The sequence below is a fragment of the Aspergillus karnatakaensis genome (genome assembly GCF_047715665.1).
Source record: "Aspergillus karnatakaensis strain CBS 102800 unplaced genomic scaffold BJY04scaffold_12, whole genome shotgun sequence".
In the NCBI taxonomy this organism is placed as follows: Eukaryota; Fungi; Ascomycota; class Eurotiomycetes; order Eurotiales; family Aspergillaceae; genus Aspergillus; species Aspergillus karnatakaensis.
In genome coordinates, this window is record NW_027395724.1 from 505,533 (window position 1) to 532,692 (window position 27,160).

The window sequence follows — 27,160 nt, forward strand, 5'->3', positions numbered from 1 at the left end:
GAATGAATAGTATAACAACTCCATAAATCTATCTCCAATTCCCATGCATGTAGGATAAAAATAAGTGTATAAACTCTAAAGGCATGTCCGCCAAACAGAATCAAACCCAAACAGAACAACCAGACCTATCCTGACCCAAACGAAGCTTTATAACAGGGTATCTTTCTGCAGCCAAAAGAAACACGGACAGAAACAACAGGAAACCAAAAACGCAAGAATATGATATGTCCAAGAGAAAACAGTCGGGGAAAGAATAAAAAAGTGATGATCCATCCCTGATAATGCAAGAAACACGCTAAACAGTCAGATGAAAATGAGGATGCGCTCAATCGATGCAGATATGATGACAAGTGAGCATGCTTTTGATGCTTTTTCAAGAAACCCTAGTTAAGGGTAGACGCCGTGGACGCCATGCTAGAGACAGATGGGAGGCGAGGTAGTAAGGAAGGTTGGGGTTATTGAGAGGTGAGAAAAAGGGTTAGAGGGTGACGAGCATGATGAAGACGGCTACCGCAGCCCCCGCAAGGCCACGCGCTTGCTAGAACCAGCTTTACCGATATCGCTGATACTCCGAGATTTCGGTAGCGTCGGGACCGGCGGTGTTTTCGCTTCGCTGTCGTTCTCCGGAGGTGGGATGGTGTACTTGAATGGCCGTAGTGAAGAGCTTCGTCGGGCTTGACCAAGCACATCCTCGACCCAAGCCTCACCTTCCGGGGTTATGGCGGCATGTTTGGCTCGCGGCTTGGGACCTGCAAGCCCGAGAGGCATGGCTGAAGCGCCAGGAGAGCCGTGGCGAAACTCACTGACCGAGGAGACAGCTCCTGCGGACACGTTGGAAGAAACTGACATCCGTCGACCAGGAAAAGCGCTTGACATAGGTGAGAACGAGACGTTGAGAGCGTCGCCGGAATTGGCTGTACGGAGATCGGCAAAATCAGAGACGTTCGAAGAGCGTCTAGTTTTGCGGACCGCTAGTGACGAGGCCGGCCGGTTGCTAAGGACTGAACGAGGTCGGGATGGAACAGGGCGTCCGGTTCCAGATGGCACTCGGCTACCAGGCGGCGAGTAAGACGGCGAGTCGCGGGAGGGAAGACCTTCAACTTCCACACGAGGTGTCTCAGAAACGTGTCGACGTCCATGGTGGATGGCGTATTCACGCAAGTACTCGGCCAAATCGGCCCATCCACCACCAACCCTCACCATCAAACGTTCTCCAGTCTCACCAACAGTCCGCACGAAGAGCTTGGTGGGAGCTGATTTACCTCCGCGATGGAGATGATAAAGCTTCATTGAGCTCTCTTCTGGAGCATGAGAGTGTCTCCTGCGACCAGCTGCAGGCCTGAGTGTGAGAGACGGGGTTGGCGTAAAGCTGCGTGACGGTGTGCCTTGCGGTGAGTCTGACCGCAGCCTTTCTCGTCTCAAGGGAACCGATGAGGCCACAGACATCGCGTCATCATCTTGGTCAGCTGGCACTAGGTGGATGCGGCCCGGAAGAGTGGTAAGGATGGAGTTTATTTTCTCATCCATATGATCCTTGGGGCGAATGAACTGTTTTGACAGAGAAGATGACCGAGATTTCGTTTTGTTGAGGATAGGTTTTGATCGCTTCGGTTGATCATCAGATGTGTAAGGCCCAATGCTTTCTAGGCTCGGCTGAGCAGTCAAGCTGTTTCTTATGCGTGTAGTTACTTTGTTGCTCACCGGCCCTGCAGATGTAGCATTTCCTGAGCGCCAGGGGAGCGTCTTTTTGCTGCTTTCTTGAGCCGCTCGCTGCACGCCGATAGAGCCATCAGAATCAGGCCCAGGGCTTTCTTCACGGGTAGACGCAAGGTGTTGACCGTCAAGACGCTTTATTTCGCCGGGTGAAGTGGCGGATCTAGACTTTAGGCGCCTTTCCGCCGGCGCCTTCTTCTTCTTATAACCTGAAAATTCAGAAGCAAACACATCTTCCTCCGTACCAGAACCGGTTTCGTAATTCATGTCAAGCCGCTCATTTATGAACCGCTGCAACGGGAGGCTAAGAGCTCTGTTGTGTGCGAAGTTTTCCCGCGGCGAGGGCTTCTGGGAGTCTAAACGCAACAGGCGCTCTTCACGCAATGTGTGATCACTCCGACGCACAGTCCCGGATGGTTCGTAGTCTGCTGGAAAATGAGGTGGCATTTCGACAAGCAGAGGCGTTCCATTCGAGGATGCAGTTCGTGGCTCGGGTATTTCTGGGCTCGACACAAGTGACGGATAGTCGGACAGTGAGCCATTAGATGCTTTTGACGTCCGCCGAACGCGGGTTTTGGACTTGTGCTCGTCGAGATCTAGTCTTCCAGGGCGAGCCTTTGACAACTTAATTGGACTATCCAGGGGCTTCTTAGGTGCGATTTGCTCTTCTGTTTCTTCAATATGGTGTGGTTCAGGGGAAGCGATACGAGCATCGTGGGGAATAAACAGGTTCGGGAGAGACGCTAGATTATCGCCAGGTGGTTTTTCACATCGCTTGGGTGCTTTGGGGGTATAGACCGGCGAAAGTGCTGCTTCAATCAGCGGTTGACCGGTAGCAACAGGCTCTTCCTCCACTGGCGTTGATTGAGCGTGCTCGCTAATCTCAGCAGATAGTTCAAGCTTTTCTTCCAATTCCACTTTGATTGCCTCAGCTGGTAACGGAATGCTGTTTTCGGATTGTTGTGAAGATTCAGCCTCTTTACCGGGGTTCGCAATAGCCTGGGGCTCTTCAAACGCCGCTAGTAATTCGGTGATCTCGGATGATTTATTATGTTCTGGAAGAGCCGAAATTCGAGCAGGTTCTTGAATCGAGGGTGGGGTCTGAGTGAAATTTATCTCCCGAGACACGGATTCTTCTGCTAGAGGAGTAGATTTCTCAACGGAAGGACGTGGAGAAGCAGTTTCTTCGGACTTTGGTTGCGCTGCTATTGGGGGTTTGGTAGTTGTGAGGTCTGTCGAAATAGTATGAGCACTTCCTTGAGCCATTGACCCGCCTGAACCGGGGATGGTGGTCGTGAGTTCTGCCAAAGTAGTAGTAGTTACTTGAGGCTGCATTTTTTCCAGGACGGCTTCTTGGGTTGTGTCCAGTTCGAGTTCAATGGCGGGAAGACGCAATAGCCCTTCTCCTTGTGAGCTCACGGTAGTCTCAACCGTCGAATCAGTGGATGATTCGTTGCCAGATTCTGGTTCAAGAGGTGAAGGTTCAACAACAGAGATATCGATGGCGGCTTGAGGCGTAACCTCTTGATCTTTGATCTCGTCCTGTGGTTCATCAAGGCCGACGAATGACTCAAGGTTCGTACTAGCGAGGGAGCATTCACCTTTGGGCGTCTCGAGAGGAGGCGGATACTCAACATACTCGGCGGTAGAGGATGCGTCAACAAGTGCTTCTGGGGTATCCTGGCAAATGTCGAGGTCATAGGTTGGGGCTTCAAGGCTCACAGGCGTCTCAGCCTCTAGTGTAATAGGTAGCCCCTGGATTTGCTGTTCAGGGAGGTGTATTGAGTCCTCCACAGGAGAGAGCTTGATTGAAAAGTCCGAGTAACCCACATCACCCCGCGAGTCGTCTGGTAGAGTATCACGCATAGGATTCGCAGGGGTGTTGTCACATTCGTCATCCAGTTGCATGACAGGTACCGAGGCCAAGGCATCTCTCGCATGAAACTTGTCACACGGTAACGGCGATGGAGAATCAGGCGTAGTCCTTTCTGCGACTGTGGAAATGATGTTACCAGCGATGCGGGAGAGTGGCCGGTCAAAAGGACTACCCATCTCTTCGACAATGGTTTCCATTGGGGCGCGTCCGATCTGGAATGGAGCAATTCGAGCCTGAGATGCGGGCTCAGATGAATCAACCTCGTCCACTGAATCTAGAGACTCTGCGCTTGAGATTTCGGTGATTTTGTTTTTCACCGCTGGAGGAATATGGGTATTAGTAGACCGCGCAATATCCTTATTCTGCGCCAACTCAGGCTGGGAAAGTTTCGAGCCGGGTTTCTCGTTTTCATTCGAGCGGTTTGATAATCGGCGCCATTCGTTCTCGACGGTCCGTCTTTCAGCCTGCATGACCCAACCGGCAAATTCCGCTTCGATTGATTCTAAATCGTCGATCCAGCTCTCCGGAAGAGAATCTTCACGGTCGTCCAGGGAATCGAGTATACGGTCCATTCTGCGGCCTGCGGAAACCACGATCGATTCCAGAGCAAGCCTCTTCGCATGATAGTTGGCCATCGAATACAGAACATCCTTCTCCGTAGGGGGCGCGGTGAACTTCAAAAGATCCAAAGCGGAGTCGAGCTCTGATCTAGCGAATTGCAAATTCTGTAACAGGCCGGGAATCTGCCTCAAAACCAGCAGTCGTACATGCCAATTGGAAAGTAGACTGTTTAGGCGGGATAAGGACGGTAGAGCACGAAGAATAGTGGCGGTTATAACAGCGGTAAAGTCACTTAGCTGCACATAGCTGAGCGGAGGAGGGATAGACATGGTGCTGTTGGCTGACGAAGGCCGAGACCTCCCTGGAATGTGAGCATTAAGAACGTGCTCCTTCAACTCTTCAACGTCCAAGCCATCCATTCCATCCCGGATCTCTTCAATGCGTTTTTCATGCTCCTCCACAACAGCCGTTGGGAGGCTCCCGCAGTATGCCGCCTCCTCCGCGTCGGAGGGGGGTACAAACCCCTTTCCTAGCTGAGCATCGGGTCGTTTCGGCCATACCCACGAATGCACTTCTCTGTACCATTGTCCAAGCTTTTGAGCTGCTACTGCGGCGCGTATTCCGAGAGCTCGTTCTGATGGCGTGGCCTGAGAGATGCTCTTGGCCAAGATATCGTGGGCAGCTTGTTCGTTGTTCGGTACCGCATTGGTCGACGAGAGCGCTTGCAGTGTTGATTCTGGCGATAGATTTCCGAGGAGGGGATCTAAATCCTGATATTTAGGGGCAGCTAGGCGATCTGATGCCTTTGAAGCTAACGTGGGGGGCAGCTGAAACGGCCGAGGAGGGGGGCTGAAACGGCCACTCGCCATGTCGAGCTCGGCCTTCTGGGGAATATTCAAACGTGTCGGGTGGATTTCGGTCGGGCTTCAGCACTGAGGGCTGATCGACGGTGGTCGCGCGGCAAAATCGGTATGAGAAACGAAGCAAGAGTGAAGAACAAGCATGCTGAGACGCGATCTCACCAAAGTTCGTCCAGCTAGGAGAAGAATAGGGAGGGACAAATGTGACTGGAGCGAATAGATATGAGAGAAGATTAAGATAAAGTCGAGTTGGTAAGAGTGGAATTGGAGGTGTGTGAGGGGAGAGTGTCGGAGTTGGAGATGGAAGAGTTGGTGTTGGTGTTGGTGTCGGTGGTACGCGATAGATGCACAAGCTGAAAGACTGGAACGCTGGAGGCGGACGATTGGATCGGGGGGAGGAACGAGCGTCAGAATGAGTGGATGATGGAGGAGACTAAGAATAAGAATAAACAGCCAATGACCAGTTACTATTAAACATTCAAGCTGGATCTTTTCTCCCAGCTCGTCGTTTTTTGCACAACGCGTCGGGGTGGAGCGGCGCCAAAAGGGGCTGCCAAACTGCACTATTAACCATTAGTACCACGAACTAACCCCGTTGCCGTCTATTTTATCTATTTTATAGTATTAATATCCATTCAGTCATACGAGGTACGTACGAAGTAACAAGCCTGGCCTGCCTGTTGTCATTATCTACCATATGTGGTCTCGTGCATAAACGCTGCAGCTTAACTATCCAGCTCATCATCGGGCAGTTGCACCACGCGCTTACAATGGCACGATCATATCTTTGTCGCGTCAAACCATTCTTTTTCTGAGCCGAGAAAGATCCATCTGTCTCTCCTGGAGCCTCTGAACACGCGAAATTTTGTTATTCAAGCTTGAAGATGATCGACCTCCCTTGCATATCCAGCCAACTCTATCCGAGACAAGCCACTGCTCATGTCTCCTCCCAGCGTCCCTGCCGTTCACTGTTCAGTCCTCCATTGCTCTGCAATAAACTTCCTTTGCAAGGGTATACTGATATCCAAACTCAATCCATTTGGTAGGCCAGCCTCAAGCAAATCCGATACTCAGCCACAACCTACCACCAGGCCAGCCAGGAGGAGGACGCGTCCAGCAATTGTAATAGCACAAATCTGCGGGCCACCGTCCACGGCCATCCATCCGCATGAAACCACGCGCCTTGCATGGACTGAAGACATGTTTGTCGAGGCAGGAACAGCCTGTGGCAGGGAATTCCATCGATGCAGCTTCTCCGAGGCTATTATACTAGGTAGGTACCTGACTACTAGCGTACCTGTAGCGATTTCATAGTGACTGCGTCTCTTGTAGAATTTAATCCAAATTTCTCCCATATCACCCATCACGTCAGACTACTTTAGTAAGAAGAAACAGCTCCTTATAAATTTTCCGTCGTCCGCTAGATTTTGTAGATCTCGAGATTGTCCTTCGGAACATTCCATGGAGCTTTAAATTCCCCACATCGACATCGGAGATCCATCTCCAATATCACCACCTCATTCCATCAACTACACAAACCAACACGCCCAACGATTTCTACGTAGACACCAGAATACAACGATGAAAACATGCGTTTCCGTACACAAGTGGTCAACACCGCTACCCTCACCAGTACGTCCTATGCTTCAAACCTCGCGTCCTGTCAACGCGTACCTACCAACACCATAGATCCCACCTACTGACTATCCAACCAGAACTCGTCGGCTCCCTCTCCTCCCTAGGAAAGCTCTGCTGGATGCGCCTCGAGGAGTCAGTCGTCCGCTTCACCATAATCCCCGACCAGGGAACGCAAGTCTGGGCGCAGCTGCCGGTCGTACGCATCTCACCCAATCCCCTCCGTCTTCTATCTCACTTCCAACTAAATCAACCCCAGGAATCCATCTTCGAAGACACAGACTACACCCTCGAATCCAACACCGGGGTCATAAATCTCGAGGTGCCCCTCTCCTCCCTCCACCGCGCCCTCCGCTCAGCCGCAAACGCGAAATGGGTGCAACTACGCCTCACCCAGCGCGGAAAGGTCCCCTTCCTAGCCCTGACGATCCGAGCAAAGAGCTGGGTCAAAGGTTCTGACCCACTCGGTGTCTCTAACGGTCCAGCAACAGTCATCGAGCGCGACGACGGGTCGCTCGTAACTGAAACTCGAGCCCGAGGCGCAAACCCGACTACAGAGGGCCCAGGCTCAATGGGACCCCCACCACCCCCAGGCCAAGCATCGGCATCGGGCCGTCGCGAACGCGAAACATTCATCACGCAGGAAATCCCCGTCAAGGTGCTCCACGAGAGCGCGGTCGAGGGCCTCCATGAGCCGCGCTGCAGAGATCCAGACGTCCATATTATCCTCCCGGACCTGTTTCAGTTGAAATCCATCTCTGAGCGGTTCACGAAGCTCGCTGCGGACTCCTCGCCTGCTGCGGCGGCGGCGGCGGCAAACAGCAATATAGTTTCCACGCAGAACTCCGGGGCGACGAGCGGTCCTGGGACGTTGGGGCCCGGGGCATCTCCCAAACTTGAACTCTCGGCGAACATGCATGGTTCGCTGCGGCTAGCCATCGCTACAGACGCGCTGCGGATCTCGAGTGTGTGGAGTGATTTGCATAATCCGGCGTTGGATCCGAGCCAGCTCTCGCAGAGTCAGATGGATCAGTTGCCTTCAGAGCGGATGAGGGCGTTGCCCGGGGATGATGAGGCGGGGTGGGCGAAGGTGAGGATCGATGGGAGGGACTGGGCGAGGGTTCTGAGTGTGGGGAGGTTGAACCCGAAGGTCGTTGCTTGTGAGTATTTCTATCGCTCTTATTCTCCTAGAGGCTGGATTGGGGGAGGGTGGTGCTAATGTTGGCTGGTAGGCTTCATCCATGAGACAGCGTTGGTACTCTATGTTTATCTACCTAGTAGTTGGAATGAGGATGAGGAGTCTTGTTTGACGGTGTGTTCTATCTCCTATTATTTCCTAACACAGGTTCGCAAAGCTAACAGGTGCAGTATTATATCAACTCCTACCTGAACTGAAACACATAACCCCGCATGATCTAGCGTTCTCATCCGGACGATATGTGAGAGCCACATACGCGAGAAATGAACCTTCAATAGAAATCATCTCATAAAAGTATTATTATAATTAAATCTCATGTTCCATGAAACAGACAAGAAAAAGACATGGCATCACGACTCAACTCAGTCTAATCACATGTTAAGTCAAGTCAAGTCAAACCATTCATCCATCCATCATAAATCAACAAAAGAAAAGGAATCAACATAAGAAAGACATAAAGTAAAACAATCCGAGAAAGGGAATAAATGTACAGGAAACAAGCATACAGCGGAAATGCAAGATGGCCAACGTTGTTACGTTGTGTCATCTGCTTGCCAACGCCCAGAATGGATGAGCAGGGCCATACCCGTCGATTTTTGTCGTCTCGAGCAAATGGCATGCAAGTTTGAAGCAAGTTTACTTGAACCGTCAAATGCAACAAGGGTATACACCTTCACAATATGCAAGGGGGGTTATAAGTGATGAAGCCTGGCTTCGGAAAATACTCTATTGGGCCATCACATCAACGTATCGGCCCTTCTTCCTGCCTCGAACCGTGTTACCCTTGCGCGCTTGCGGCGCTCCGAGCAGGTCATCAATCGAGCTGGCGTTGCTCAAAGAAGTCGCAGGTCTAGGAGGAGGGCCAGCTGAGCTTCCCGGACGAGAAGAGGGGGCACCGGTGGTTGAAACGGCACCAGTAGAGACAGACCGAGCAGGTCCCAATGAAGGAGTCGGCGGAAGGCCAAGTGAAGACGGCACAGGGCTTCCAGAGAGTGGCGGCGGAGCAAGACCTGCAGAAGACGGTGGCCGACTTCCTGGTCCAGTTGGCAAAGGCGGAGGGGGCATGCTGCTTCCACTGGCGGTTCTGCTGGGAGGAGCTGGGCCCTTTGGAGGTGGTGGTGTGGCACGGGCTGCAGTTGCGCTGCCAGGGTCCTTTTTGTTGACCCATTTCTTTAGGTCTTTATCGTAGTAGAAAGAGCTTTCCTCTCCCAGTTTCGCACGGATCGGTTTCCCAGCAATGTTGGCTTCTTCCTTGTTTCCTCCTTTCATCCACCCGGAGAACCACCATCCACTCTTGGCTGGAGCAGCTTTTTTAGCTAGTAGTCGTTAGTATCATATCGTTGGAACAACACTGGGGGAGAGTCTTACCATCCGCTTCCGCTGCTGCGCGGAAAGCCGCATCGGCTTCTTGATCCCTCCGTGCCCTTTCAGCCTTCTCACGTGCCGCCTTCTCGTCCGCATCTTCATCGTCCATCATCGGAGACCTCTTGCGGGGCTTGTCCTCGTCAGAATCCTCGGTCACTTCCAAGTCTGGCGCGGTGCTAAGCGAAGGAGGCTCATAGCCGGTATTGCCAACGGGTGGCATGTAGCCGCCTCCTTCATCTATTTGAGGGCCAGGAGTTGCTTCATCATCGAACGATTGGCTAAAGGAGCTCTGGGCAGGAGGCTGATAAGGTGAGTCCTGGGAGAAGAAGCCTTGTGGAGCACCTGTTGGGGTGGGATAAGCCTGTTGCGCCATATCCTCTTCAACAGGAGCAAGAGGCATGTAGGATGGTTGGGGAGGAGTAGACTGGTAGCCAACAGACGGAGAGCTGTAGAAAGGTCCTCCTGTATAGCTAGTGCTCTCAGGCTGAGGGGTGTACTCCTGAGATCCACGACGCTGACCATAGGTCAGACCGAATGAAGCTGATCTCTGGGAGTCAAGGGACGACCGTCCGCGACCTTGATCAGGCGAGGCGTTCGGGGCGTACTGGTTATTCGGCTGGTAGCGTGAGGGTCCAGCGGTGGGAATAGGTTGGGCAGCAGGCATGGGGTATTGTCCGTACAAGTCCGAGACAGACGGTGAGCGGCTGACAGTAGGAGTACCGGCGATTTTGGCGAACGGGCCAACTTCTGCTTCTCCGCCCTTGCCCGAGCCGGTTGACGCAGCATCGCTGTCGTCACCGGCAACAAAGTTGCTGAACCGATTCCACATTGATGAAGAGACCTTCTCCATGCTAGGCTTCGAAATCCACGACCCGCCATCGCCGGTAGTCTGCTTTAGGCGAGCTGATAACTCATCCACGCCAAAGAACAGATGCTGATGGTGATAGGCCGTGGGCTTCGTGGTAGCCTTGAGAGCCGCTGCGACTGCATCGCAATATTGCTGAGCTTCAGACTTCTGCCCCTGTTCAGTAAGGGACCAGGCGTGGATGAGCTTGAAGGCCAGCAGATGTGGAAGTGTAGACGTAGGTGAGCCAGCCAGGATAGAGGTGGCGTATTCATATGCTTCAGTTAGCAGAATAGCATCATCATCTTGCAAGGCTGCTTGGGATGAGTGGATATGGTCGGCGCCGAGGAGAACAACATTTGACTGTGGATCATCTGGTCCACCAAATACAGCAGCCCGTGAGAAGATCAGACAAATATGCGCAGCCTCTGTTCGACCATACGAGAGCAACAGCCGGCCAAGGGCCTGCAGAGCCTGGTGGTCCTCGGGACTCCGGTTACTCAACACTAGCCCTAGGGTATCCTTCCAAGACTCGAGGCCAGCAAGAGCGTCTTTTGAGGCACTCTGTCCATCTACCTTACTAATCATCTTCAACCCAGCCCTGGCTGAGGGAGGAACAAGCTCATCAATGCTCTCTTCGAAGTTGCCAGCGAAGATCTCGTATAAAGCGGCAAGAGACTCGGAATTTCCAGTGGTGGACCTGACTTCCCTCCTCACAAATTCCTGCACGACCTGCTTCCATACAGCCTTGTCCAGAGTGGACGCGATAATCATGGCATGTCCCCAAAGACGGCCATCTGCCGCACTCCACACAGCTTTCTCTCGCTCCCCAAGGAGCAAGTTGTCGCGAATGCTACTCAGTGACTTGGAGTCTGTCCCGTCGGACCGAGAGGCAGTATCAAGCGATTGGGCGGCAAAGGACTGAAGGGATCCACCATATGGTGAATCCGAGTCCGCAGCCTGTAAGTGCGGGAACAAAACGCTCCTCAGAGACTTCTGAAGCTCTGGCGTGTTCTGTGCGCCACCATCGTGTTCAACAAGGACGCGCACAGACTTCCAGAGTAGAATCTTCTCTTCATGGCGCTTATGAGAATCGGGGCTAGATTGTAAATGCAACGGCACTCCTTCGTTCTCGAACGCCGCGATTTTGCTCGAGAGCCAAGAAACGAGATCCTTCTTCTTGGATTTATTCCTCAAAGGTCCTGGATGCGGTACGATACCTTCTGGAGACGGGATTAACGCGTTAAGATGGGCGGTTTTGATCTCGCCAGGCATCGACTTGATCTTGGGTGTGGCTTGGCCCGCACTATACCGAGGAATATGCTTGGGGAAGGAAGAGAGAACAGTGCCACCAAAGCCAAATTTGAAGATCGGTGCTCCTTTCCATCGTTGCAGAGGGTCGAGCTCCTTTCCATCGGTTGGTGGGATGAAGTCGAGTGACTGGGAAATGGCCCGGGTATGGCCTGAGCTCTGCACTGGCGCGTAAGCATTGGGAGCCTTTGTGGGCGAACTAGGCGTATGGACAGACGCGGGCCGTTTGAAGGGCTCAAGGGATGGGACAGATAATCTTGGGCCAGGTTGCTGTTGGGTGGGCGATTGTGTTTGAGACCGTCGAGGAGGCGCAAACGAAGAACCCTCGGGGGGTGGAGTGTAGGCGGAGGGGGTATTCGCAGAAGAGACGCGGCGAGAAAATTCCTCTACATAAGAGGGAGGAGCGTACGGGTTTCTTGGCGGAGACGCTTGCTGGTAGTTGCTCAATGCATCCGCTGGTGCCTCCGCAGGGCCAGCTTGCGCAGAGCCCAGTTGTTGGGATGAACGGGGGGAAATGGGAGCAGGGCCTCCTGCATCAACATTGAGTTGCTGTTCGTCCGCAGAGGAGACAGAGTATGGTAAAGAAGATTTTCGGACTTCGTTCGGCTGGTAGGAAACCTTCTCATGGTGGGCAAGCGGGCTGGAAGTACGTGGCTGGAAAGATAATGAAACTCCTTGAGGAGGGAAGCTAGGAGGTTGAGAGACATAACGTTGCGGGGGCGGGGGTGGAGCGGCGGCTGAAGATGGTGGCGCTGGAGAGTATCTGGGGGATGCGGGCGGTTTGACTCCAGGTTGTAACGTTGGCGGCTTCGGGGAGTATCTTGAGTTCACTGTAGGTACAACGGGGGCACTTTGAGAAGTAGGAGCTAGAGCATTCGCGTACGGTCCTAACCGCTCCGGCTGCTGCAACTGAGGTTGAAGGTCACCAGCGGGGTACACAGGGGGGATACCTGCCCCTGGAGCAGGAGGTGGTGGTTGCGTGATTGCAGGGCTTGCCGTATTCGGGGCATATCGTCCGGAACTTTGGGGTCGTGAGCGGGGCCGGACCGGCGGCAACGGTAGTTCCTCGTAGAAATTATTTGGCGTAGGTATGGCTGCGGGAGCTGCTGCGTTGGGCGAGTTGGCAACGCCGATAGGAGGGGTTGCTAGAGATGACTGGGGCAGCGGCACTGGAATGCTGCTGCTCCGAGGAGGGGGGGGTGGAGTTAGACCAGCAGGCGCGACGATTGGTTTGAGGGCAGGTTTGCGGCGTGGTACAATCTCTTCAGGAAGATCGTAAGGAGACTTGTAGCCTTCCTTTGAGCACTCCGCAAAGCTCTCGGCCCTGTTGACTGGGGCCGGAGGCTGAGGCGGCTGGAAGTAGCTCGAGCCGAGAGGAGCACTAGTAGCTGTAGGGATAACCCCTGGCACAGGAACACCAACCAGATCCGCTGTAGAAGGTTGGTGAGGAACATATGAATTTTGTGGCAGCTTAGGCCTGCTGGAACCCTGTGGGGTCCCAAACGGACTACCGAGAGTTTGAGGGGTAGGGAGCGCGGCATCGCCATTGACTGCGGCAGTATCGACGGTCTCATCCTCCAGTAACAGATCGTCATCATCAAGTTCTGCCTGCCACCGCGCAGCAAGGTCGTCGTCAACCGGGGCGACAGGCGCGCCCTCCAGCTCATCGTCGGAAAGCGCCGCCTGCCACGCCGCAGCCAAATCAACCTCCGAGGCCGCTTCCTTTTCCTTCTCAGGTGACTCTGAGGCCGCTGCGGCTAAGATGTTATCAAACTCCTCGGCTGTTGGAGAAAGTGGACTTGCAGGCGCAAACTGAGAAGCCCCTAAAGAGTCCATCACTTGAGACGTGCTTTTGCGATGGATATGAAACGGCCCTTCGGGTTCATTGCCTGCCGCCGGTTTCTGAGCCGAGCTGAAGAATCCAGAATCATCACCATCATCGCCATCAAAGACACTATCAATGTGGCCCTGATGCTGCGCAGGTGGCTCAACCGGGGTATCCATCGAATCGTCCAGCAAAGGCACACCCTCCTCGAATCTCGACTCCTCCGGCGGAAAATAAATTGGTTTCGTTTGTGTCTTCAATTGATCGAAAAAGTCATCTTCCCCGTGGTCAACGCTCTTGGGGCTACCCCAAAGGTCGTGGTTGGTGCTGGCGATTTCTCCGTTAATTGATGCAGGGTGATCCGCAGGACCTTGATGATTGGGCCACTCTGCATCAGGGTAGCCACTCGACGGTTGGACGGCTTGGCCAGACGTGTCTTCCTCGGGCTGGTGAGTCTGCACCTCCGGGACGTGGGGTTCCTGTGTGGTTTGTAAGGATTCGTTTGCGCCTGTGGTTATAGGTTCCGGTTCAAAGGGGTTGTCGTCCGGGCTCTCGCCGCCGGCCGCAGAGAAGAGCTCCGCGGCCTCTTCCCGGAACTCGGCTCGCGTTTCGGTAATCGTGAAATCTTCTTTGGGGGTCGGTTTCTCCTCTGGGATGTCTAAAGGCGCTGTAGACTCGGTATCCGAGAGCTCAATCGCGTCCGGGACGGCGTCTTGCGAAGGGGGTAGGGAGACGGGGGCGAGCTCTGTCGTCGCGACAGGAGGTTCGGCACCGTCCGATCGGAGCGCCGGGTTCCAAACAGCGGAAGCTTCGCTCTGCTCCATGTTTGCGGGGTGCCAGGTCTATTCCATCCGCGATAAAGAGTCAGGTGTGAAGCTGACACGTTTCGTTCTTCGAAGGTACTTACTCAACCCGAGTCGGAGATCGCTCAGCTCAGTTCGGCGTAGGTTTCGGCGACATGAAAAGTATAAAGCAAGGGGGGGAGGGCGCGTAAGAAAAAAGCAAGCTCAATTTTTGCAAATCAAAGAAACATTACAAGAGATAAAGAGAAACTGGAGACTTCATGACTGCGTGGCAAAAACAGCTGTCAAGGATAGGTTACTCCTGGCGCTGATGTGATTAGCTCGTTATGGCGTTGCGGCATCACCTTTGGGGGCGGGTTTTCCCGGCAGAACTACTCCCTCATGAATGATAAAAGGGGCCACATCGCAAGTTATGACACGTCACGTGGGTTTATGCAATGGGAATCAGCAGAGTCTATGAATAGGAATACATCATTCATGCAGAGTCTATATACGAACACGATATCAAGCGGCCAGGAATGAGACAAAGCAATGCTAATTGGCAATAATGGTAGGGATACAAGACCGAGCCACTCATCCCCGCACCTTCCGGTAGCTGGGCGGACTCCAGGACTGCTTGATCAGTTTGGCAGCCCAGACAGGGATGATCGAGACAGCTGTCACAGCAACCACGCGCCAGACCCAGTCTATCGTAATCACGTACTTGAGGTCAAAGTATTCGCCCAAAAACGGAACACTGGCAGCGTACACCAGAGTCGTACCAAGGAGACAGAATATCATCACGGGGTGCCAGGTCGTGATAGCAATGGCTACCATAATCAGCTCATTAAGTACAAGGGCTGTGAATGAGACGCTGATGAGACGGGGTCCAGAGATGGTGTCGAGCAGAAGCTGGGAGAGGCCTTGGATCACAGCACCTTGGTAGACAGAGACAAAAACCCAGGTGAAAAAGGAGCGGTAGCTCAGACTGCGGCCCGTCTTTAGCTCCTTGTATAGTTCAGGATAGAGGTTTGCCAGTTGTTCGTCCACATCACGATCAAGCACCAGGGAAAAGACAGGGGCGTTGGTGTAGACAGTCGCATATCCGACCATGAGCCAATTGATGAACAAGCCTTTGGGGTCGAAATGGCTTGCAATACTGTACATGGTCTGGCAGGCACTGATTATGAGACCACGGTGCATGATGAACTGCGCTAGCTTGGCCGAGCGCTTGTATGAGTTGCGTCCATGCCATACCAGCAGCTTGGTGACGTGGTGGAACTGAGTGATACTGAAATCGGCCGCTAGGGAAGCCTGTCGACCCTCTTTTCCAACGATACCAATTCCCACGTCCGCTGCTTGAATCATGGACACATCGTTACCGCCGTCACCAATACAGCAGACACGCTTCTTAGTATGCTGGCGAATCAAATCGGCAACTTCGGCTTTCTGAGTAGGCGAACATCGGCATGCAATCACAGCAGGCAGTAGAACAGCAACTGAAATAAACGCTGAGCGGAATTGAGTGAGCATGAGAGCCAGGGACTCGCCGTCGATAAGTAAACAGCAGTCAGTCTTGTTGCGGAGGAAATCCAAAGCTTCCTGGGCACCCGACTTGTCCTTGACTTTAGCGACAGTATGAATATACTGGCCGCGGGCCACGAGTTTTGCAGAAATCGCAACACAGCGAGCAGTTTCCACCTTGTCACCAGTAAGCATCCAAATTTTGACTCCAGCGTTGCGTAGAAGCTCGAGCGACGGCTTGACATCCCTCTGGAGGCGATCCTCGACACCGGTAACACCAAGCAGCTCCAAATCATGCTCGAGGTACTCGCTAATCACCTTTGCCATACCGATATCTCGGCCTTGAAGCGAGAGAGAGGCCTGTTTGTACTTGTTGACGAATTCCTGGTACTGAAGCGATGAGAGTCGTTTCCGTCCAACGACCAGCGTTCGCAGTCCTTCTCGGGCCATATTAGCCGTTTCCTCGTCAAGCCAGTCATTAGCCGCCACAATAGATGTCATGACCGTATCCGCTCCCTTTTGGTAGAACCAAATTTCATCGTCTTCTGTTGGAATGTCCAGAATGCCATTGTCCGTCTCAAACTTGACGATAATACCCATTCGCTTGCTATCAGACGTGAATGGGAAAATGTCAAGTATCTGAACGCGGACAACGACGTGCCCAGTGTGAACCGACTCAAGCACTATACTTTGTCGGTCACGGTAGGATAGCTTAAGACCAACTTCTTCCGTGTAGCGTACGATCGCAATCTCATCCGGCGATGAAGCTTGGTAGCTAGTTACCTTCACGCCGTCTTCTTCATCTGATGTCGGAGTGACATTGTGGCACAAAGCCAGAGCGAGGACAAGGTCCCGGACGCGCGAGCCAATCTCCCTCCTTGTACGTGGAACTGTCCCAAGGCCTGCTTGTGCACCAAATACAGCCGCGGCCGTAGTCAGAGAATCGCCAACAAAGCTCTGCTTGACAAACGATCCCACCTCTTCCATAGCATCATTTGCGTAAGATACAGTGCCAACGTGGATCTTCTTCAGTTCCATCTCTGCGAAAGTCAGCTACTACCTTTATATTCGCTAGGGAAGGAAACTCACCGTTTTGGGTCAAAGTACCTGTCTTATCCGATAGAAGATACTCGATGCGTCCAAGGTCTTCAGGAATGGTGCTTGTCCTGACCACGGTATCTGGAATGTCCTTATCTCGTTCAATGAATCGGCCATATACCGACTTTGCCATATCCAAATTGACCCGGAGACTCATAGGGATAATCGTTGAGAACAGGATAAGATAGATCATGATGGCGACATACCACTTCTTATCATTTGTCGGCTCGAACCCTTCCAGGGCAACCAAGACAAATGATAGGGTCAAGGTCAAAGCGCAGAGAATTTTCGTAAGATTGTTGATTTCGAACTCCAGCAGCCCGACCTTGGAACGAGAAGGGGATGTAGAAAGGGCAGCCCGAGTCTGTGATCCAGTATAGATGATGACAGCGTATGTAATGGTATTTGATGCGAGGACAGTGTTAGCCCAGGCAGTATTGTCGATCGACAATGGCGCAAAATTTTCCTCTGACGATTCCTCATCGTCTTCACGTCTGTCGTCTATCTTGTCAACATGAGGATCGTAGTACCCCAACGGCGGCATGAGCTCAATGTTGCCAACAAACTCATTAACCCTTTTGTCCGGCCCGCTGGCGGTCACTTTCAGTCTGGTAAAATCGGAAAGTGAAAGGCATTGAGAAAACACCGAAGGCAAGCGCAACTTCCAATCTGTTTCACCGTCTAGTTGGTCCGTCCGTATGAAGGTATCGCTCGCAGATGATGTATCCACTTGCGCAACAGCACTTGTTCCCAGCTCTTGGTCAGGTGCAGATGAAGATGATGCGTTATTCTCACGGTCAACATCGACAGATAAGCCATTTTCTTGGCTTTTACGAGCGGCAGAATCGTTCGAAACACTCTTTAAGATCACAACATCCGCCGGCAGACGTTGGTTCTTGCGAACCTTCAAGACGTCGCCGACTTTGAGGTCCCGAGACTTCTTGACGATAACAGGGACATTTTCCCTTTGTGAGTGCGCATCCTGAGCGACGGGGAAAGCCCGGCTCCCACCTGTCTTATCCAGAGCAAGGACCGCAAACTCCTCTGCATTAGCCTCTGCATCTCGCCTTCTCCGCCCAATATCATCCAGAGCCTCTTTTCCTAAGGATATTGACACAACAAAGGCCAGAGGCGCAATGTAGGTGGACATATAGCCTATTCGTAGAACCGGAATGATCTGCGAAAGCGCAACAAGCAGGAAGTATATGTTGAAGAAAAAGGAGAACTCGTTGTAAAGCGTGCGAGGGAGGAAACTCCACGGTGTATATTTCGCATTCGAAACAACGTTCGGCGGGTATTTCACTTGTTGGGCCTGTCCGACAAGGACATCTCGCGGAGGCGCCACGACAGCCTCGGTGGCTCTAGATTTTGCTTTATCACCAGATCCAAACAGAGCACTTGGTTTTAGCCATCCCAGTCGAGATCGTCGTAGCGGCGTTCGTCCGCCGTCAGCAATGGAGCGGACGGAGCTTCTGCGTTCCAGGAGAGGGGCGTCGTCATCCGTATATTGTTGAGAGCTTGCATGAGATCTTCGAAGTCCATCATCGTCCCGATCACCAAGTAAACCAGCTGTATCCTCCCCGCGTGGCCCGGACATACTTCGTTTCCATAGTCGGTTCCCGGCGCCAACTCGCAGGTTCCGTAGAGCTATCCCAGGCCCATGGTTTCGCTGCTGCGTCGGTTCATCCCTTGAGGGTCGCGATGCGTTATATGTTGATGAAGGATCCAGCTCCTCAAGGTCAAGGTCATCGTCGGAATCGACTATGCTGTCACGGTCGTGGGCGCGGAGGTAATCGGAGGAGGGCATAATGTTTGCGGCGTGGGAAACTAGAATCCCAGTTACGTTTCAAGAGTTGTGGAGCAGTTGAACGGCTCCAGCGCCAAAAACGAAGTTGTCATGTCCTGTTGTCGAGTTCTATGCTGCGTTGTCTCCAAGGTGTCCCGACGGGACCATCGCTGAACTTCGGTGTAAGCTTGGTAACTGCTGGCGGTCTGTACACGGTGGCGTATTTGGACGGGCGGTGCAGCTCGTAGTGAAAAGGGGTTATCAGTAGGTAAAGTCGCGAGTAATATACACTTGGGCAATATGGCTCAATTAATGTCGCGGCCTATTCCTCGTTCTCTTTATGCGCGGACTCCGGACTCAGGTCACATGATGTACATTTATCAATATGATTTGTCCCCTTGTTGTTTCAGGCATCGACCAAGTACTGAATAAATCATATGAAGGCAGTAGGCTAAGTTTGGCTCTACATGCGATTACGAGTTACAATTGACTATAGATATAAGATTGAATCAATAATCAGCAGTGGCATGTTGACAGGTAACCTTTCAAGACATGCGGGTTTGCCTAATGCTCTCAGATAAATGTTTCCATGCCACGGTACTACGCATAGACGGGGATGCTCATATGTCGAGCATTAAAGAATTTACCGATACAGCGACAGCTTTAATGGACTGCATGATTGTATTGTTCCTAAGGCATATGCCTACAACAAAAATAACTTTGAGTTGCGCATTAATGGGAAAATTCAATTGCGAATTACCCGCATACCCATGCTAGATTTGGCTCGAAGAAAGCTAAAAAGATACACTAACCCTGGATATGTACGCCGAGAAGTATCAAGAAACAGAGCCCACAGGAGCAGCCAGTGATCCAGTAGTAGTCGCAAAGATGACGCCCCCCAACATCAAGTGTAAAACACGCAGGCTCAAGTGCAAATCTAAATATGGAAAGAGAGAACCATGCTGTCCGTAGTCTAGGCCATATCATATTGTCAGTGCTCATTCGACCGACCCCAATTGCAAGACAAGACAACGAATATTGACCAGTAACAGAGGGAAAGTCGCAGGATATGGTATCACAATGAAGCTGTTAAAGCAGTCGTAGCGGCGCAAGCCCAGAACATCCAGGAGAGTCAAACCTCTAACGAAGCCTCCCACCTCCGGGGCTAAAGCCCACCGGTTTCCTCACACTAGGATCCGAAAACTGCCCTGGACTAGGCGACCGCCCCCCATGCAACCTAGCACGCAGTCGCTCCTGAGCAGACGAAGCCCTCTCTAGCGACTGTGACGATCCATCACTTGTGACAGACTGATATGAGCCCGCCCGCTGGCCGGGAGATGGTCTCGCGCCAGCAGGGTGAAGCGACGACGCCGACAGCGAAGGTGAATGCGTCGAAGAAGCCTGACTAGGAAGCGACTGATTCGATCCAACTCCACGGCCTCGGCGCAAGCTCGCTGTCTGGGACGGCGGTGCGGCAGCGCCGCCTGAATCTCCCCACAGGTCCCCCAAGCCGCCGCCCCGCCCTGAAGAGACAGAGGCCGAGGGCGAGTTGTTCGAGGTCGCAATTACACGGGACGGGGCGTGAGAGCGCTCTTTGGGGTCGGGTGGCAGCCATGCAGGGTAAGAGCGGCCTTTTTCTATGTAGTATGCGCGGAGGACGTTGGAGATGTGGGAGCAGTCTTCATTGTCGGGGTCGTCGGCTTCGTCGCCGGAAGTAATGGCTCGGCGGAGGGAGGTGAGGCGGGTGCCGAGGTTTGAGATTGCGGAGGAGGATGTTATTGATGAGAAGTATGAAGACATTGTGTTGGTGTTGAGAGTTGAGACATATGTTTGAGAGAGGGAAGAGGGGCGTTGCATGTTGTCTCGAGTCTACCCTACGGAGCATTGTTTCAACCCCGCACGTGATCATGCGGGAAAAGTACAAGAGCTGTTGATCAAAGTTCAATGCATATTTTTGAGGACGCTCATAATAAAGCTAATTATATATCGCGACAAGAACCTTGACAAGGTGATGTGTAGCTATGCATATGCAACTGCTGGGTATGGCATGCCCAAGGGCATAGTAGCAGACCAACGCAACAAAAACCCAAGAACGCCGAACAGGTAAGTAAAGTCGAGATAGAACCGCGATACAGTCTTGTTTTCATGACTCGCAGCTCAGCCGGAGCGCACCATGAGTCCACTCTAAGCAAGGATATTCTCCTTTCCAGCACCCTCAGTTTCGTACTCGATCTCGACCTTGGGACCCTTCTTCCTAGGCTTCGGTGGCGGAGCGGTGAATTTCCTCTTAAAGCCGGGCTTCGACTTCTTCTGCGGCTCGTCGTCCTCATCCTCGTCCGATTCACTGGCATCATCACTGTCTTCCTCAACCTCGGAATAGTCGCTTGAGTCGGCGGACTCATTGCCAAGCCAGTCCTCGAGATCCTCTAAGTCCTCATCCTCGTCGAGGTCACTGACGTACTCAACCTCACCAACACCCTCTTCTTCTTCCTCCTCCTCAAGTTCACCATCGTCCATATCCTCATCCCTCTCACCCTCACCAGTCCTCTCCAGCCCTTTGAGCACCTTCTTCCAGATCCCCTCCTCAACATTCAGCGGCCGATCACCATAGGCACCACTGCGCAGACGCTCGATAAGCTCCCTCTCAATCGCCCTCTCAACCTTCGCCGCGGACTGCGCTTTGCGCTCTCTAGTTTCCTCCCTTCGCCGGATCTTAGGCGCCAACTTGGGCACAACCCGCTCACCAAGACGCTCCTCTTCCCTCGCAAGCTTCTTCATTCGAATAGCCACCTGCGTCAGCCGGGTAAGACGCTGCTTGCACTTGTGGATCAGGAATTTCGGCCAGTAAATGAGGCGCTGGTCGACTTGTTCAAGAGCCTTTGCGTAGTTTGAGGAGAGTCGAATCCGCTCCCAGAGCTTGCTGGGCATGTGTGCTCGCTCGATGGTCTTCATGTAGAGATACATAGCGCCGGACTCAGGGTCTGACCGGATTGTGGCGTAGCGGGAGTTTGCTAGCGGGCATGACTGCCTGTTGCAGAGGCCTGTGACGTTGTACTCATTGCGACAGAAGTTTTGACCTTTTGTGGTTCTGCAAGTGTGGGAAATACAGGTTAGTGATCGAATCTTGTCGAGTGGCCTAAGCAGAAGAGATTTGTCGGTGTATAGAGTGGACCTACTTGAGTTTGTAAGAGCAGAATTGTTGGTTAATAACCTGCCAGACGATTTCATCGGAAGACATCCTGTTGAGTTTGAAGCACAGCGGCTCTGGCAGAAATTCAACAGCGGAGTTGTGGAAATACAAGTTTCTGCGGAGATGTCAAGAGCTGCTGGTTTTAGTCGCAAGAGAGAAAAAAATGTTCGGGACCCATCTTGCCACGTGACTTTCCATCCAGCGATCTTATCGATAAGAACAAAGACCAGAAATTGAGAGGCAACAATTGGCCGAGGAACAGCCGAGGATCAACTTAGGTATGTTCTTTCTACCACTGGAATAATGTATGTCTTCAGTATGTCGTCTGTCAGTATGTCCCAGATTACAGGTCGTTCATTGACTAATCTCATTATTGCTGCCAAGGATGCATTTCGTGTCATTTAGCTCATCTAGTTTCCCTCCATCTGCAGCATACCGTCCCATTCGGTTCCATTAGCCAGCGGTCCGCCTGCAGCCAGCTCAGCTTCGTCATTCGTGCCGTTCATCAATTCGTCTCCAGCAAAGCCCCACCCCATGGCCTCAAGTTCGCGTGCAAAGAAGTCCCGCTCTTCATCCATCATAGAGGCACTCTCATCGCCTCCCATAACGTGTTTGTATTGCCGTAGGTGCCACCAATGCGTAAGTCCACGGAGGGCTTGCTCCAGAGGAAGCGCCTCTTCAACCTCCGCGTCAATATCAGAGCCAGCCAACCAGTCATCTCTAAGCTCAGGGCGACAATATAAGTAGATAGCTGTGATAACTCGCATATTCCCTTGACGCCACTTGCGGCCACAGTAAGGGACTTGGGATTTGAACAATTTGAGAGTATAGAAGCGGAGATGTGGGTCGGGGATCTTTAGTCCTTTGCGAAGTATGGTACTGGACTTGTATTGCACGAGGAGAAGGCAACGGTGGGCCTTGTCGCGTGTGATCTTTTGCATGATATGAAGATAATTGATGGCCGAGAAGAAGTTTCGGAAAGAGAAGTTCGTGATAGGCTTGCTCGGTGGCGGCCCCGTAGAATAGCCTAGCTCGTCGACCTCCGGACGATGAGGGCCTTCTACAAGGCCTTGTCTGCTTTCGTCCCAGTTATCTTGCCCAGTGTGGTTTGGAGGTGCTTCTGGCCTGTGTCGGAGGATGGGAGGAGGGATCGCCTCATCCTCGCTAGCTGATTCAGAGCCAGACGTGATCTCGGGGGCTTGCTCCGAATGGGCATGACAGAAATGGAAGAAGCTAGACACGGTCAGTCGGTTGTGAATGGAGGGAAGAGAAACAGGGAGTTACGTACCCCAACTCATCACGATCTGACTGTTGAGCCACCGCTTGGTCGATATCTTGATGTGCGAACATCTTTAGAATCAAAGGCAGGTAATTAGAGTCGAGCAGGAGCTGGGTCATGTACTCGAACTTCAGAATGTCTAGTAAGTGTAAGCATTCTTGCATGATTTAGGCGCTAGTTGTTGCTTACGAGATCTCTTGAACCACTTAACTAAGAGGAGAAGAGAGCCAGAAATGGCCTTCCCTGTGATCTCACGCAAGCGAACATTGTCAATATCATCGATGGTAGCGTCGCAACCTAGGTCTTCACTGTCATTGTTGAAACTGGACCCGACTCCATTTACACCATTAAAATTTTCGCTACATGGTCGTCAGACTTGATACCAAGTGACAAAGTTGCGTATACATACCTTCCAGATCCGTTCTGTCCGTTGGCTTGATTATTGACTAGAGCGCTAACGTTCGTCAAAACAATTTTTAGGAAGACAATGACTATCGACTGGAGATGAACAAGGGCTTGCGTCTGAAGAAGATATAAGCTGCTGTTCAAACTAAACGGCGAGGAATGCACTTACATAGAAATCCTCGACAGCATCCAAACGCCTCTGAATGTCTTCATTATCGGTTTGCTTCTTCTTTGGCATGTCCATGTTGTGCTTGTCATGGTGTATCGAGAGATCCATCAAGTTGTTCGTTAATTCTTCTTCTTCTTCATCTCCGGCGGCAGTATCAGGTCTTGGCTCGGCATGCCAACCACGGTCGTACTTCATGAAACGCTCGCGCTCTTCCCAGAGCTGTCTCATAGCTCTCGTCATCTTCACATGGGTTGAGAAGAGCTTTCCCGCCTCAATGATCGATGCGGGAACATCGCTACCATCCCACTTCTTGCCCACTAGTACATCTTGCATTTCAGTTGTGCCCTTGCCTCCAAGGTCGTTGCTCGATAGATCCAGCGGTGGATACATGAATGGAAAATTCTGGTTTGTCTGATAGTTTTGCTTCTTTCCTGCCTTTCCGCCCGGGCCGATTGGAGATGGTGGAGGGGATGGAGCTGGCGTTGCAATATGCACCGACTGATGCAATATAGAGCCATTACCGCCTGCTACAGAGGGCCCGACACCGGAAAATAAACCGTTCGAGGCATATGCCCTGCTGGGATGCTGGGGCAGAGGAGGAAGTATTGAGTTATTGTCTATTTCTAGAGGAATAACAGGTGGGGGTGGATTATATGCAGGGTATTTGGATGTGATCTCTTGCCGAAAGCTGTGGTAGTCGAGCGGGGATGCCGTGAGAAAAGGCGTCCTTCTTGTCGGGTCATGTTTTCCGCCCTCGAATGCTGGTTCCAATGCTTCCTTGGCTTGTTTTAGACTGTCACTACCTCCGAAGAAGAGAAGTATGCACTTCCAGAACAAGAGAATTATCCTTGTAAGAGGCACGTTGGATGCGTCATCCCACCGCAACCGCGCGATTATCTCAACCAAGAATATCATTAGGTCTGGTTCTAACGCCACAATCGCATCTTTAAGGGGCGTATGGTTGCGATCCTGCGCCTCTTGCCTGAGTGCAACCTCGACAATCATGTAAACGGCTGTCAGGACCAGATTCGCCTCTCGCTCGGCCGCCGCGAGGAGGGCTGGATTTGTGCTTTCCGGTGTAGTGGCATTCAGCTCGGACGGGGCCGAGACGCGAGACTTCTCAAAAGTCCGCAGCAAACACCCATATAATGACTGCAGCCCAGAGCATTCTTGGACGAGCTTGGTGTTTGTTTCCATCCATGATATCTGCAACGACCTGGATTTGGCTTTCTGTGCGGTCAAACCAGGGGAACTTTCAGCATAGTCCGGGGCGCTCTTTCCAGCAGTGGCACTCCAGGCACCAGTCACGGCGTAACACACGCACTCCAACGCCTCAATGCGGACTGTAATTTCGCTGTCTTGCAAGTTATCAAGAACCTCATTCAGGAATGACTTGTGTAGCGTTTCAGGGGCGTCAACCCAAGAGGGTTCAGGGGAAACAGATGACTGGCTTTTACAGAAAGACCCCCAGATGTGCTCGAAGGAGGATTTCATACCCAAAAGCATGGCCTTGTCGAAATCACTGTACTGGAACCATTCTTCAATTTCTTCAGCAAATGGCTGAGCGTCTGCGTATTCGAATGCATAAGCTGGCTGCTCATTCTTGGGCATCTCTTGAACGAGCTGCCTTAGTTGAGCTAGGCTTAGCGAGTCCGTTTGTGCGTCTAGGTTGCGCTGAACAGGCGCTGGCGGCGGAGGCTGAAGTGGAGGAGGCGGAGCCACAGCATTTCGATGCAAATCAGGTCGCCGAGAAACATGAGACCCCGATGCTAAGGGCTCAGTTGGTTGAGCCTGCGAGTTTTGAGCTGCTTGCTCCTGTCGTATACCTTCCGCAACTTCTTGCATCATCTGATCATCAGGGACGGGGCTAATGTCAGTCCCCGTTTGATCGATTTCATCGGCCTTGACGATGTGATGCTCTTGCATGGCAGCATCACTAGAAGCCGTAGCCCCATCCATGGTGAGAATGAGAGTAGATCTTCAACAGCTTAGTATGGTCGAAATGTGCGGACACGGATATCAACAAATGTAAAAATATCAACAAGAAACAGAAGTAATAAAAGATAATTAAATGAGAGTGTTGGAGGGGTTAAATGTTTGGTAAATATTAGTTGCACACATGGGGCACACCAGCACGCACATCAATCAGCCAAGGGTATAGGGGAACATGGCGTCCTGAGAGTTGTCGGGCCCTCCTCACGGCTGGCCGCTGGAAAGTGTCAATCAAACGGGCGAGACTTGGTCATGTGATAACTACGGATATCTGATTACTAAGAAATGTCCACTCCATTGGAACCAATGGATCCGGATCATACAGCCACCTTCCTATCTGGGTACTATGTACATTTCCAACCCTTCTAGACACCTACCTAGGTTTCTGTCTTCATCTCCTCCATCGCACGTCTTACCTCTCACATGGTCTCATGCAATTTCTCCAATAAACTAAGTAGCAGTACGAACTCTCCCCACTCCTCCTTCCAGTACCGCCATCTGTTTCCAGTGAGTCCGGGAGGCCCAGCCATTCCATGTCAATCGATTCTCTCCCCACTCTCCAGAGAAATCTCCCAGATTTTCTTGGCCGCATGGACAAAGTACATGGCTGAGATAAGCAGGTTTGTCCCGGCCTTTGGGCCAAGCAGCGGAGAAGCGCCTTCTTTGTGCGTTGTTGTGATGTGGGCTAATCCTTGCTCAGTGGTAAAATGCCGGCTGCCGTTGCGAGTACCGAGAACTTGGTGAAGCTCAGCCATCTCGAGACAATCTTATCTTTAGCCTCACTAGACTCCATGGGGCTCTCGCTGAGGAGATCTAGAGGCACTAAATACCCTGGATCATGTTAGTGCTCCTGGCCATGAGATCATAGGGTAAACGTACAGCCACTCTCCTCATCATACTCAGCAATAAAACCTGGCTCTGCTTTTTTACCTTCGGGGCTATTCAGTATGCCAGCTGCCAGAGCGATTATCTTCTCGTGGGTTTCCGGTAATTGCGAGCTAGTCGAACGATATTCCGAAAAGAGATGAGCCTTTATCGTACGCATTCTCAATCTCGAGCTTCCCATTATCTCGACAGCCTCATCAATGTCTATCCGGTCGTTGAGTATTTCCATCAGGAAATCGATACGAATGACCGCTCGTGATGGTTCCCGAGTATGTGTCTGAGTCGAGAACCATATCAAACACGATGTTGTAAGAATGTGCAAGAAGTCAAAGAAACGCGAGGAATCATTCCGTCGCGGCTTCATATCATGGCGGTTCAGCGAGACAGACAAGTCTTTTAACCGCCAAGGAAGCTATACGACTGGATGGGATTAACATCAAGCATTAGGAAGCAGTATTCGAAAATGAGAATTGTACCAGCCTGGGGGGTATATAGCTAAAACGCCCGGATACGAGTCTGTTAAGGCTAGGGAGTTATAGTTGTAGCTAAAGCGCCTTGATACAAGATGCAACTCCATACCCTACTCCAAGTTAGGTACCATCCGGCGCAATAGCGTCACATGATAGCACAAGTATTATCTTCTCGCTAGCAAGCATGCAATGATTATGTTAAAGCATAGTTGCCGAAAGAGAGCGATCGGGAGCGCAAGGAAGTAGGTAGGGCTTGTGGAAGAGCCAAGCTCGTAGGCGTAGCATCCGCTAATTGAACTCACCCGATAACTCATCGCATGCAAGATAAGAGATCATGCTCGGTATAAGAAGACTTCCTCTAGAGAATCTCCAAGCCAGTGTTCAATTCATCT

General features: G+C 52.0%; 8 protein-coding genes across 8 annotated transcripts; 2 read left to right on the forward strand and 6 right to left on the reverse strand.

Moving 5' to 3' along the window:
• Positions 1–18: 18 nt before the first annotated feature.
• On the reverse strand, positions 19–4,439 carry BJY04DRAFT_183835 (GAS2 domain protein). Its single transcript, XM_073710518.1, has one exon. The coding sequence runs from the start codon at positions 4,222–4,224 to the stop codon at positions 508–510; it is 3,717 nt and encodes a 1,238-aa protein (XP_073573854.1). The 5' UTR covers positions 4,225–4,439; the 3' UTR covers positions 19–507.
• BJY04DRAFT_183836 (uncharacterized protein) lies at positions 4,432–5,581 on the forward strand. The gene has a single exon (XM_073710519.1). The coding sequence runs from the start codon at positions 4,638–4,640 to the stop codon at positions 4,929–4,931; it is 294 nt and encodes a 97-aa protein (XP_073573855.1). The 5' UTR covers positions 4,432–4,637; the 3' UTR covers positions 4,932–5,581.
• An 846-nt stretch (positions 5,582–6,427) lies between these two features.
• Positions 6,428–8,198, forward strand: BJY04DRAFT_20978 (checkpoint protein HUS1 family protein). Its single transcript, XM_073714170.1, has 5 exons — positions 6,428–6,642; positions 6,726–6,844; positions 6,905–7,805; positions 7,878–7,957; positions 8,014–8,198. The coding sequence occupies exons 1-5, from the start codon at positions 6,600–6,602 to the stop codon at positions 8,038–8,040; spliced, it is 1,170 nt and encodes a 389-aa protein (XP_073573856.1). The 5' UTR covers positions 6,428–6,599; the 3' UTR covers positions 8,041–8,198.
• A 371-nt stretch (positions 8,199–8,569) lies between these two features.
• Positions 8,570–14,012, reverse strand: sec16 (COPII coat assembly protein SEC16; the record flags this gene model as incomplete). Its single annotated transcript, XM_073715598.1, has 2 exons — positions 8,570–9,159; positions 9,212–14,012. The coding sequence occupies 2 exons, from the start codon at positions 14,010–14,012 to the stop codon at positions 8,570–8,572; spliced, it is 5,391 nt and encodes a 1,796-aa protein (XP_073573857.1).
• Positions 14,013–14,435: 423 nt separating this feature from the next.
• Positions 14,436–18,674, reverse strand: BJY04DRAFT_226291 (aminophospholipid-translocating P4-type ATPase NEO1). The gene is made up of 3 exons (XM_073718387.1): positions 18,192–18,674; positions 16,584–18,161; positions 14,436–16,534 (listed from the first exon to the last, which is right to left on the reverse strand). Exons 1-3 carry the CDS (start codon positions 18,397–18,399, stop codon positions 14,565–14,567), a joined length of 3,756 nt encoding a protein of 1,251 aa, XP_073573858.1. The 5' UTR covers positions 18,400–18,674; the 3' UTR covers positions 14,436–14,564.
• Positions 18,675–19,046: 372 nt separating this feature from the next.
• Positions 19,047–20,290, reverse strand: BJY04DRAFT_183842 (uncharacterized protein). The gene has a single exon (XM_073710520.1). It carries the CDS (start codon positions 20,233–20,235, stop codon positions 19,519–19,521), a length of 717 nt encoding a protein of 238 aa, XP_073573859.1. The 5' UTR covers positions 20,236–20,290; the 3' UTR covers positions 19,047–19,518.
• Positions 20,291–20,322: 32 nt separating this feature from the next.
• BJY04DRAFT_183843 (ribosome biosynthesis protein MAK16) lies at positions 20,323–21,691 on the reverse strand. The gene is made up of 2 exons (XM_073710521.1): positions 21,555–21,691; positions 20,323–21,466 (listed from the first exon to the last, which is right to left on the reverse strand). Exons 1-2 carry the CDS (start codon positions 21,614–21,616, stop codon positions 20,563–20,565), a joined length of 966 nt encoding a protein of 321 aa, XP_073573860.1. The 5' UTR covers positions 21,617–21,691; the 3' UTR covers positions 20,323–20,562.
• Positions 21,692–21,914: 223 nt separating this feature from the next.
• Positions 21,915–25,599, reverse strand: BJY04DRAFT_183844 (FAR11/STRIP family protein). Its single transcript, XM_073710522.1, has 5 exons — positions 23,422–25,599; positions 23,257–23,369; positions 23,037–23,206; positions 22,857–22,986; positions 21,915–22,801 (listed from the first exon to the last, which is right to left on the reverse strand). The coding sequence occupies exons 1-5, from the start codon at positions 25,378–25,380 to the stop codon at positions 21,979–21,981; spliced, it is 3,195 nt and encodes a 1,064-aa protein (XP_073573861.1). The 5' UTR covers positions 25,381–25,599; the 3' UTR covers positions 21,915–21,978.
• Between the last annotated feature and the right edge of the window lie 1,561 nt (positions 25,600–27,160).